Source organism: Eriocheir sinensis, unplaced genomic scaffold (assembly GCF_024679095.1).
Source record: "Eriocheir sinensis breed Jianghai 21 unplaced genomic scaffold, ASM2467909v1 Scaffold98, whole genome shotgun sequence".
Taxonomy (NCBI): domain Eukaryota; kingdom Metazoa; phylum Arthropoda; class Malacostraca; order Decapoda; family Varunidae; genus Eriocheir; species Eriocheir sinensis.
The window spans coordinates 68,073-81,045 of record NW_026112363.1 but is presented as its reverse complement, the minus strand read 5'-3'; the positions used below and the strand labels follow the sequence as shown (position 1 = coordinate 81,045).

General features: G+C 45.6%; 1 protein-coding gene across 1 annotated transcript in view; it reads left to right on the top strand.

The window, feature by feature from the left end:
- Positions 1-6,182: 6,182 nt before the first annotated feature.
- LOC126995089 (omega-amidase NIT2-like) overlaps positions 6,183-12,973 on the top strand; it is a 49,261-nt gene continuing 42,470 nt past the window's right edge. Inside the window, exons 1-2 of the mRNA XM_050854374.1 lie at positions 6,183-6,251; positions 7,209-7,243. Of these exons, the coding sequence (XP_050710331.1) occupies positions 7,234-7,243 (10 nt within the window). The 5' untranslated portion in view covers positions 6,183-6,251; positions 7,209-7,233. The remainder of the gene's footprint in view (positions 6,252-7,208; positions 7,244-12,973) is intronic.

Sequence of the window (12,973 nt, the reverse complement as noted above, 5' to 3'; positions counted from 1 at the left end):
GAGAGAGAGAGAGAGAGAGAGAGAGAGAGAGAGAGAGAGAGAGAGAGAGAGAGAGAGAGAGAGATTACAAGTGTCAAATGAGGTGGAGGCGAAGCGAGAAGTGGGCGGAGGTGCGAACTCTCATTAGGCGGGAGGATGGGAGGAGGAGGAGGAGTGTGTGTGTGTGAGAGAGAGAGAGAGAGAGAGAGAGAGAGAGAGAGAGAGAGAGAGAGAGAGAGAGAGAGAGAGAGAGAGAGAGAGAATCACTTGTCCTCAGGGGCCGCATTCATGGTGAATTACACACACATGATATTTTGAGGAGGAGGGAGTGGAGTGAAAAAAAGGGGAGAGAAGAGGAGGAGCCGAGATGATAATTATTATTGTGGGTGGAGTTACCTCTCTCTCTCTCTCTCTCTCTCTCTCTCTCTCTCTCTCTCTCTCTCTCTCTCTCTCTCTCTCTCTCTCTCGCTCGCTTTCTCTGCATTTAGGTTCTTGCAGGCAAGTTGCACACACACACACACACACACACACACACACACACACACACACACACACACACACACACACACACACGATTTATTTGGAAGGGAAGGAAAGGAAGGAGGGGTATAGAGATGGGGGAGGAGGAGAAGAGGTAATTATCTTTCTCTCTTACTTTCCTTCTCTTTTCATTTCTTTCTTTCTCCCTTTTTTTCTTTTCTTTCTTTCTCTTTTTCTCTCAGGAAAAGCTGTAGGAATTATAATCATGTAAAAGAAAAATATGTGGCAACGTCTTGAAACATTGACAGCTTACTAAATCTTATTACGCGTCTCTTACTCCCCTTGATGCCAATGAGAGAGAGAGAGAGAGAGAGAGAGAGAGAGAGAGAGAGAGAGAGAGAGAGAGAGAGAGAGAGAGAGAGAGAGATTCTCTCTTGTTACTTCACAATTTTTAGCAATGTAAGACGAGAGAAAAAAATGAAGAAACTAACCGTAGAAATGCGGGCGGCAAACCGTACTCGGCGGAGACAGTACCGGGTAATTGGGAGACTTGTAGTGCGAGGCAATCGTATTCCATTGCTGCTAGATATGCCGCCTCACAGGCTGCCTCCACAAACCTTCACCCAACCCCCACCACCACAACCCATCGCTCACCCCCCACAACAAACTCCTAAATAATCCCCCTCCCAAACTCCTAGCAAGAAACAATTTAGTGAGAACGTCTCTCTCTCTCTCTCTCTCTCTCTCTCTCTCTCTCTCTCTCTCTCTCTCTCTCTCTCTCTCTGGTGGGAGAGGAAAGAAAGTGGCGAGAAATAATTATCACACATGTGATGTGTGTGTGTGTGTGTGGGGGGGGGGGGGGGAATAGGTCTGTGCATTACCATATAAATAATATGAAAGGATGATTGAAAGGCACAGTTTATTAGGACTGCCAATAGTGATTCACACTACTTTGGAACGCACGATTCTGATGATTATTCTGAAGATGTCGAAACTCCTTTCCTGGTCGAAGATTATCTTCCTCCCAGTATTTTTGCAAAAGCTGTGGAGGAGAAAAGAAAAAGGATGAGACACAACATACATGAAAGAAACAGAATATTAGGGAAAAACAAATATGATTTGAAGTACTGATCAATTTTCCTGAGTTACATCATGTTATATATATATATATATATATATCTATATATATATATATATATATATATATATATATATATATATATATATCTATATATAGAGAGAGAGAGAGAGAGAGAGAGAGAGAGAGAGAGAGAGAGAGAGAGAGAGAGAGAGAGAGAGAGAGAGAGAGAGAAACAACTATATATATCTCAATATGCCGTATTACATATAATTCGTTACAGAAAAATATGAACGTTACTTACCCTTTTTTTTCCACTAGCCAAGCAGCAACTTGTGAGGCAGGCACCACTGTCGCCGTCTCTATCAATACTTTTCTTGTGTGTGGTACTACACGAAGCATGAGCTGCACAACGGTGTTTGGCACTCCTTACACATTTGTGTAACAAGTTTACGGGCTCTTGGACGCTGGTCTGATGTTGCGCAAACTTTACACTTGCACAGTCCTTTCTTCCTGTTTCTTCGTGTCTCGCCTTGTTGCATCTTTGGTGGTGGAATGTCCACAAGGTGGTGACGAGAGACATAATCTTTAGCAGCCAGGCGATCAGGCAGATCCGGGCGAGACAGAGCGCGGCCTGACGATGATTTCACATCTCCATAACGTTGCAGAAGTTGATAGACAAGTACGCGGCAGAATTCATTGAGTGATGGTGGTTTGCTGTCTGTTTTGACTAACATCAGGTTATATGAGTTTAGAACGCACATATCAAGTGGAACAGAACCTTCTTGTACCACTTCTGTGTCTCCCTGATACATTCAACATTTCCGATTTGCATGTCTGCTTTATCCACAAGTCGCATGTTTTCGTTGTAGTCTAAGACGACATCTGGCTTCATTATCTTTTCTCCTGTCTTGTGATGTTTATTCCCAGAGTACTGCCTTTTTCCCGTGTGGATGGTGGTCAACAAATTTCTTTCTTTCTTATCATGCCACTGCACTGCAAGCATGCCATCGCGCTGTTGGAGGCGAGTGTCAGTTATTTTTAGGCCTTGTGCAAGTTTCGGCATGTTTTTGCGTCTTGGTGTGACCGTGCCCACGAAACCTGTGTGGTGTTTATGTAAGTACTGACAGAGGTTTGGACTTGAATACCAGCTATCAGTATAGAGCACATGGCCTTTTCCAAGATATGGCTGCATGAGCTGCTTCACGACCGCTCCTGATAGACCCAAAATATCGTTTCTTGGTATTTCAGTTTTCTTTCCATTATATAAGATAAAATCCAGAATCATGCCAGTCTCACAGTCGCAGAGCATGAATAACTTTATGCCAAATCGGGGCCTTTTGGTCGGAATGTATTGTTTGAAGGACAAACGTCCTTTGAAAAGCAAGAGAGACTCGTCGATTACAAGCTTTTGGAAAGGCTTGAAGAATTGCTGGAATTTCCTTGTCAACATTGTCAGCACTGGCTGAAGCTTGCGTAATGCGTCCATATCATTTTCCGTGCGCCTGTCTGACATGTGCAGGAACTGCATCAGCATCTGAAATCTATCGTGACTCGTATATTTTCCAAATATGGGAAGAGGAGTAAGCGAGTCTCTTGCCCAGTAGTCACATATAGTGTGTAACTTTACGCGTGCCATGAGCATTACATGGGCCAAGAAAACATACATTTCGGCGATGCACGTATTTTTCCAATTCAGTTTTCTTGCAAATTCCATATCACTACGATAGCCACCCTTGTACAAAAAGTAGCCGTTAGTGTTAGTGACAAGTATGTCCATAACACTTTCACTGAAAAACTGCTGAAAATAGTCACAATAAAAACTCTCCTCACTAACATCACAGTCACTGCTGATTCTGGCATTTGTCTGCGTAAAAGTGTACACTGCAGGTACAAAACCTCGGCCATCAGACCTCTGGCCCTCTGGAGCACCTGCACGTGACCTTATTGGTGTACCTACACGGGGTGCGTCAGTATCAGTACAATTTTCTGAAATGACACTGCTTTCATCACTTCCACTATCACTGTCTTCCTCCCTGCTCGTATCAAAAGAAGTTTCATCTGAGTCACTGTAGATCCTCCGACGCTTGTGTGCTGCAGGCTGGGTGAACGAAGCGTGCGGGAGGGAGCTAGGTGAGTCGACGCCCTTGCTCAAGTCACTCGAAGTCCTCTGGCTGCGGCAGGAATGGTCACGGTGTGGTGCAGGCTGGGTAGACGAAGCGAGCGGGAGAGAGCGAGGTGAGTCGACGCCCTTGCCCAAGTCACCCGAAGTCCTCTGGCTGCGGCAGGAGTGGTCACGGTGGGCTGTAGGCTGGGTAGACGAAGCGTGCGGGAGGGAGCGAGGTGAGTCGACGCCCTTGCTCAAGTCACCCGAAGTTCTCTGGCTGCGGCAGGAGTGGTCACGGTGGGCTGTAGGCTTAGTTGAGGACCGAAAGCGAGCGTGACCGCGCTCCATCGTGACCAACAAGCTACTAATTACTACCTGCCAACTAGGTCATAAAACCTGCCCGAATAAAAAAACGTCCCCGGACGCTCATACCAGTGAACCAGGAAAACGTCCACAGACGCACATAGGACTGAAAGGGTTAACGCCGCCCATTTCGTAATCGAACATCTTATTTCTTGTTCCATCTTGAAGAACCTGGTACTTGTCTACGTTAAAGGGCATCTCCCATCTATCCGACCAAGCTGAAATCTTGTGCAAATCCTCTTGGAGGCTTTGCCTGTCTTCGTCAGTGAGAACCGAGTTACCAATCTTTGTGTCGTCTGTAAATTTACTAATGCGATTATTGAGTCCAACATCTACATCGTTGATGTAAATAATGAAGAGTACTGGGCCAAGAACCGAGCCCTGAGGGACACCACTAGTGACCGGTGCCCACTCTGAGTTAAATCCGTCAATCACCACTCTTTGTTGTCTGTTGCTCAACCAATTCGCGATCCACTATAGCACCACTACCACCACTATAGCACCACCACCACCACCACTATAGCACGACCACCACCACCACCACTATAGCACCACCACCACCACCACCACCACTATAGCACCACCACCAACACCACCACTATAGCACCACCACCATCACCACCACTATAGCACCACCACCACCACCACTATAGCACCACCACCACCACCACCACTATAGCACCACCACCACCACCACCACCACGTACCATCACCACCACCATCACCTCCACCACCACTACTACCACCACCACCACCACCACTACCACCATCATCACCACCACCATCACCACCACCACCATCACCACCATCATCACCACCACCACCAACAACAACACTACCACCGTCATCACCACCACCACCATCACCACCACCGCCATCACCACCACCATCATCATCATCATCATCACCACCACCACCATCACCACCACCATCATCATCATCATCACCACCACCACCATCACCACCACCGCCATCACCACCACCACCATCATCATCACCACCACCACCAACAACACCACCACCACCACCAACAACAACACTACCATCACCACCACCACCAGCAACAACAACACTACCATCACCACCACCACCACCATCACCACCACCGCCATCACCACCACCATCATCATCATCACCATCACCACCACCATCACCACCACCACCAACAACAACAACACTACCACCATCATCACCACCACCACCATCACCACCACCGCCATCACCACCACCACCATCATCATCACCACCACCGCCATCACCACCACCATCATCATCATCACCATCACCACCACCATCACCACCACCACCAACAACAACAACACTACCACCATCATCACCACCACCACCATCACCACCACCGCCATCACCACCATCATCATCATCATCACCACCACCATCACCACCACCATCATCATCATCACCACCACCACCACCATCACCACCACCAGCATCATCACCACCACCACAAACACCAACACCATCACCACCACCACCATCATCACCACCACCATCACCACCTTCACCACCACCACCACCACCACTATCACTACCACCACCACCACCATCAAAACCACTACCACAGAGTGAGGGAAAGTGGGCTCCCCAAGATGGCTGCCGCGCCAGGGTAGCTTGCCTCAACCGTCGCCAACTCCACAACACGGGAGCGCGCGCTCTAGGTATATAACTCTATGGTGGCTCCTCCTCTTCTTTCTCTCTCTCTCCCTGCTCCCACTGCCTTCCGTTCCCAGTCTTTGTGAGGCGATGAGTTCAGTAACGTCAGTCTTGTCTCCTGCCTTGAGGTGATATATCTCCTCCACGCTACACGGGAAGCCCAAGGTGAGAAGCACAGCGCCATAACTAAACATTGAGTGTCTTGAGTTGGGAAGAAAGAACCTCAAAACAAAACATTGTGTGTCATGAGGTGGGAAGCCCAGTGTTGTGGTAAATAGCAAGTGTAAGGGAAGGTGTTATAGATAGGTATACTGAGTGTAAAAACTAAGCGGTTTGGAGAGAGAGAGAGAGAGAGAGAGAGAGAGAGAGAGAGAGAGAGAGAGAGAGAGAGAGAGAGAGAGAGAGAGAGAGAGAGAGAGAGAGAAGAGGCGGAGCCACGCACGCGCAGATAGGGAATCAACAGTTTTTCGGAAACAGTTTTTCACGCTACACCGTGCCTATCATTCTGCTGGCTGGGGTGGGTTGGTGCAGGTGCTGTGACGGAGAGCTCAATTGAGTGTGTGTTATACCTTTGTACGTAGTTTGTATTATATCATTGTATTGTTGTTTATGTACTTCAGTTTAATTTTTCATGATTTATGTTAATGGCAAGGGTAGAAGGCTGACTTATACCTGGAATCTATATTTCAAGGGCTTAAGGTCCATATTATCAAAAGTACTGAGCTCCCACTGTGACTCTTTCCCAAGGTCACAGAAAATTAGTCAGGCTTTTACGGGCATTTTTCCCGTTCAAGATGCAGAGGTCCTGTCAAACTATCACCAGCATCACTAAACAGTCCATGAAAATCCCAGCAACTTCTACGAGCGGCCTTTCAAACAGGCAAACTGAAGGGCTGATAAGTTTAAAAATACAGACTTAAGTTTGTTCCACAGTTGAACACAGCACAGCCTTGGAGGCCAACCCTTACAGGAGGTTGACCTCCACAAGAATGTACGTCAGTTCATCATGATAGTGATGTAGCTCTCATCCTAATGCATTTGCAGTGTTGTGCGCACTACCTGCTAAAAGTAGTGGCACTACCGCTACCATTACTTCAGTCAAATTGTAGTGCACTACCGCTACAGCTACTCATTTATAAATGTAGTGCACTACCGCTACTACTGCCGCTACCGCTACTTGTGAACAATAAGTACTGAAAAAAAACATGATTCTCTTTTATACATATTGTTACGTTCCACGTCCCTGATAGAGTACTGAGTAAGTCACTTTACACTTTGTACGTGAGGCTAGAAGATTCACTCACCTCCCTCTGCTGTGCTAGTTAACTCTCCCAGTTTTTATCAGTTTCCAAGGCTTCGTGAGCCGTGGCTACAGCCACTAAAAAAGTAGCTTCGCTACGTAGCGGCGCTACTAGTAGTGCCTCTACGCCCAACACTGTGCATTTGTGTACTTCAAGTAATTTGTGATAGGTCAGTTAGGTAATTAAGTGTACTTTGTAATATTATAACATTTTACTTTCTTTATTTCAGAAGCATCTTGAAGTAAAACAACAGAATGGCATCCAGTGAGTACCATTTTACAAATCTTAATAATTTAGACCAGTGGTGTGATGAGGGCCTCGTATTGCCTGCAATGTGAATACGCATAGTAATTAATATATTTTACACATTGATAACACTGATCATGTTGTGTATATACTGTAACCTTCCGGATAGAGCTGTAATCAAAACACTTCTTACATAAATTGCAGGTCATGGGGAAAATTAGCAATTATAAGCTACAATAAAGTGAAGACCTATATACGAGCGACAACATTGCGCTGTTGAGCAGGGAGAGGGGAAACGTGGAGCGGCTGCTGTGTGCCGGGAGGGTGGGGGAACTATTGGGTAGGGGTCCAGGGGAGGTGGCGTGGAAGGCGACGGGTAAGGGGAGAGGGCTAGGAGTGGATGGGCAATGGTGGGGAAGGCCCGGAAGGGAGTGGTTGGGTAGGAGAGGGGTAGGGAGCCAGAGACCAGGACTGAATGAGAGGATAAGGGGGGGGGGGGGGCATGAGAGGGCAAGACACGAGCGAAGGGAATAGCGAAGCAGGAAAGAATAAAAAAAGCCCAGATTAGCCTGTTTTCAAGGAAAAAAAAAGACAAGGCGCCAAAGTCTCAGCCCAAAAGCCAAGATCTAGTTAAATAAAGCCAAGGAGTGGCAACGCTGGTACGAACAAAATCAGTGAGGCTAGCCAGCATTCAGGCTGCTATAGTCCACCAACTCTAACTTGAACCCTGTGGCTTGGGCCGGGGAAACCTCCATTGTTTACAATGGAGGGCCGCATGCGGCCCTCAAACAGTGGGTTGATCACCCCTGATTTAGACCATCAGTGTGTAATTATTCAGTATGTATGATCCTCTTCTATCGTTTATTCAAACTGCTTGTGACTGGTGGTTCAGTCATTGGTGCAGTGCAGTGCAGTCATGTGAGTATATGACTGTTATGCTGCATAGTACTGGTGCAAGCATGTGGTCACTACCCTGCACAGGGGAGTAGAGCTCACTCTAAAATGGACTTCATTAATTAATTTTGTTCAATCCATTTATATAATCCATGTTTTAATGCTATTTGTATATGGCTGATCACTTTACAACCATTTTTTAACTAAGTAACCCAGTCCTGTAGTGAGGGACGCCTGTAACATATTACGACCTTCATGAATGTACACACCTGTCTTGGGGGTTATGCACTTTGCTTCCACCTTCAAGGCACAGACCTTCATGAATGTACACACCTGTCTTGGGGGTGATGCACCTTGGTGCCACCTTCAAGGCATAGACCTTCATGAATGTACACACCTGTCTTGGGGGTGATGCACCTTGCTTCCACCTTCAAGGCACAGACCTTCATGAATGTACACACCTGTCTTGGGGGTGATGCACCTTGGTGCCACCTTCAAGGCATAGACCTTCATGAATGTACACACCTGCCTTGGGGGTGATGCACCTTGCTGGCACCTTCAAGGCACAGACCTTCATGAATGTACACACCTGTCTTGGGGGTGATGCACCTTGCTGCCACCTTCAAGGCACAGACCTTCGTGTTTCGTATGGTTGGAGTAGGTAGGAAGACACCTACCGAACGGGCGCAGGCCACTCTCGGTGAGGTATATATGGGGAGTGAGGAGGGTGCTGAAGCCCTCCAAAGACCCTTCCCATTACCCCGTTTCCCTATGGTCTCATGAACACCAGAGAGTAGTTCAGCATGCTCTCTAAAGCCAGATCCTCTTCTATCCACACCACACTATAGTCTATTCATTTGGGCAAGGCCACTCACGGTTCCCCCTTCTGGCTGGGTAGCTCCGAGTTGGATGATGTAACCTACTTGTCATGTTAAAAAGTCAACATAAAATGGTAAGTAGTAATAATAAAATTTTAAGTAGTCAACATAAAATACATATCCAACATAAACTGCTAATTTATGTTCAAGCACTGCCCAAGGTGATTTAATTACAGTTTACATGATGGAGGAAAGAAAAATCTTGAACATGATATGTATTTTATGATATGTATTTTATGTTGACTACTTTACATTTTATTATCACTACTTACCATTTTATGTTGACTACTTAACATGATAAGTAGGTTACATCATCCAACTCGGAGCTACCCACCCAAAAGGGGGAAGTGGAGTCGCTGGGACTACTAAGCTACCGTGAGTGGCCTTGCCCAAATGAACAGACTATACATACACACAACACACACATCTTTTCTCAAAATTAAAAATTAAAAATGGCTTTCAACGACAGTGCCTCGGAGTCCCCGCCTGGGGGAGGGGACCACAAATTCCCCCAGGGAGGACTCCCCTTCCGGCTGTCGACCTGAGAGGTGTCTTGATAACTCCTCGAGCCATTTTTTTATCAATTTCTGCAACATTCGCGGTCTTCGTTCTAATTTTCATTCTGTGGAACACCATCTCTCCCCCTCTAAACCTCACCTTCTCTTCCTTACCGAAACACAGGTTTCTAAGGCCACTGACAGCAATCTCTATTCTGTTCCCTCCTACTATCTCTATCCTAAATTTCAATACAAAGCTAGATGTTGCGTCTACGTGCGCAACGACATCACTTGTTCTCGTGCCCACGATCTTATGTCTTCTGAATTTTCCGCCATTTGGCTAAGACTGCATTGTCTATTACTAAATACATCTGTGCTGTTTATCTCTCACCTAACTCTACTGACTATGTAAAATTATTTGACTATATGAACTCTAAAGTGGAGCACATCTTGACCCAATCTCCCTTCGCTGAAATCTCCGTCTTGGGAGATTTCAATGTACACACACTCAAAAAACTATCGTTACAGTGGGGTCCGACGAATTTCACACTGAGCAACCCGGTAATCTCGGCAGGGTTGGTAAGAGTGCGATCACCCCCACCACCTCAGCTCTGCTGGGGGGACCGGAACCTGACCCACGTAAGGGAGGGATAGAGAGGAAGGGAAACACCGAGATACCAGATATGACCATAATATTAACGGAGTGATTTGAGTGCCACTTGTTTAAACTTTATATTCACAAATTATTAAACAATAATGCTCATATGATATACGTAACAGCGGTGGGTAGAAGTATTATCCCATGTCAAAGACAAAAACAACCATCATCGTATGTCAGATATAGTTCAGTTCATAATGTGCCATCCTGGAACTAATGCTTCCACTGAACGTGTCTTTTCTTCAATGAACAAGTTGTGGGCATCTGAAAAAAAAAAAACTTCAAATTGCAACGCTAAAAGCATTGCTGGTAAGAAAGATAAAAGTTTAAACAGGTTGTTTCAATCTACTCCTGGGCTACCCTTCTCTCTTGTGCTACCTCATTGCCTAATAAAAAATAGGAAATTTGCGCGGTTTTTAAGTTAACGAACAAGGAAATTGCCGTTGGCGTTTTGAATTGCCGAAATTAGCCGTCTCTGGAGAAGAGTAATCTATTAAATAGCTTGCATGCAGGAGTTATTTGTCTAACATGTTGGTATAATGACTCGCTGAAAATTATTGGAAAATTAATCTTATTGGGTGCAATCCATGATTGTTTCGAGACAAGCGAATACCGTGACTCGGGTAGTACATGCTATACTAGTGAAACCAATGCCAACGTTATCTTACCATTTGGGTGATAAGTCAAGTTTATTATCCACTATAAATCTATCATAAGGGTTAGCTAAGTTTTACGTAACCTCCTAGGCTCAGTGGAGCCGTATGTGACGATCAGTCAGTGGGATTCACTCTGATATCCGAATCCTGAGTACCTCATCACTGCAAGGTGCTTACCATATTGTATCGAATTTTAACCCTTCACTTGTGTGTGAGGTGTTAAAGCATAATTTCATCACCCCAAACACTATAATATTATAGCTACATAAAACACAGATCAATTCACTTCGACTAAGACTCCACCTGTGTGTTTCATGAAGCGTTACTGTGCCAGCTCAAATTCTACTGCTTCATATACGAGTCCCGCTCTCTTGGTTCAGGCAAGTGAACCCACACCCAACACACGCAGTGATACCGACATGAGTAGCCTGTTCTCAATGGCTTCGTCCTTGGTGTCAGTTTGTATCGTGCTGAATGTGTAACGAGAGTTTTTTGAGTGTGTGTACACCATCAGCTTTGGGTTTCATCGTCTTTCACTGACCAGCCTGGTGAACAAGCCTACAACTTTGCTCTCCTCAACGATCTAGAGCGGTTGGTTCAGCACCCTACACGTATTCCTGACCGTCTTTGAGACCGGCCCAACGTACTACTATCCATAGCAGACCCTATGACATACCGTTTTTCGCAAGTATACATTTCAGACGCAGACTCGGATCAGCATGGGACTTTGGCACAGATTGTTTCACACACTCCGCTAATTTTTGACGCTATTGTGCAATGCCAGATGCGGTTAATTATGGCGTTTACTCCTGACTGTTATGGCAAAACCTGCGTGAGCCACTTACACATTCGAACAAGTGAGGCGTGACGTATTTGTGACGTGTATCCACCACCTACCTCCACCCCTGGCTTCCCTTACTCCCATCCCTCCCTTTCCCTCCCTCTCTCTCCCCATACCTCCCCCTTCTCTCTCTCTCTCTCTCTCTCTCTCTCTCTCTCTCTCTCTCTCTCTCTCTCTCTCTCTCTCTCTCTCTCTCTCTCTCTCTCTCAATGGGAGGAGTAATGGGAGGGGACATCTACTATGCATTTCAGCGGTGGACAAACGGTGTTTTTTGCAGATATCTCCTAAACGAATCGTTGGATGAGTATGATATTTCAACACACTACCTTGAACATCCGTTCGTAATTTTTGGTTAACATACCACATTGCTATATATGTTATGTGAGGAGTTTTCTCGTGAAAAATAACACAAAGCCGACGAGTCATGTTCACGCATTCGAATGAAAGTGTGCCCCCCCCCCCACACACCCACCCAAACCATTCCTAACCACTACTACGTCTCCCCGTCTCGAAGTCCCCCCCGCCTCTTTATCTCTCCTCCTCTTCCTTCTCGCCTCCCTCACTCCTGTGCCCCTCCCTACTTCTCCCACTACTGTATTTATACATTATAATGTTCTGTAAGTGTGTATGTATAGATATGATTATTTCCTAAGAGTATGGTACAATTTCATGAAGGCAAGAAGTGGTTCACGTTGATAATTACTGTACAACAGCACGTTTACGTGTAGTATATAGGAGAGCCATGTTTGCAGTCGTTATGGTCAACCACGTGAACATGATGTGCTGGAATTACCTGTGACTTGGACCTTCTACTGTTAGGAAAAGTTGATACTCTTATTGCGTACTGTCTGCCTATTGATCATAAAAGTGGTCCAGTTTATATATAATATTATTTTGTTGACTTGTTTGTTGTATATTCATGTTATCAAAAATTATAAACTGCATATATTTTTCTTAATCTATACGTATGTGTATAATGCGTAAAGTCAGAGAGAGAGAGAGAGAGAGAGAGAGAGAGAGAGAGAGAGAGAGAGAGAGAGAGAGAGAGAGAGAGAGAGAGAGGAATAAAAATATGCACAACTATGACAGAACATGATTTATTCACAATCACTATGCAAAAAAACCTCATCATCCTCATCATCACTGCCGATGTGAATAATAATGGGTTCGACTCCTTCGTGTATGTTATCAGTCTTCCAGTATGATGTTTCAAATTTTCTAGAGTGCTGCACAGCTCCCGCCCACATGTCCTTGTTCACCAACTGTCTGGCTTCTTCCAGTCTAGCCAGTAGATCCGTCCTGGTAAACCGCTGGAGTTTGGAGC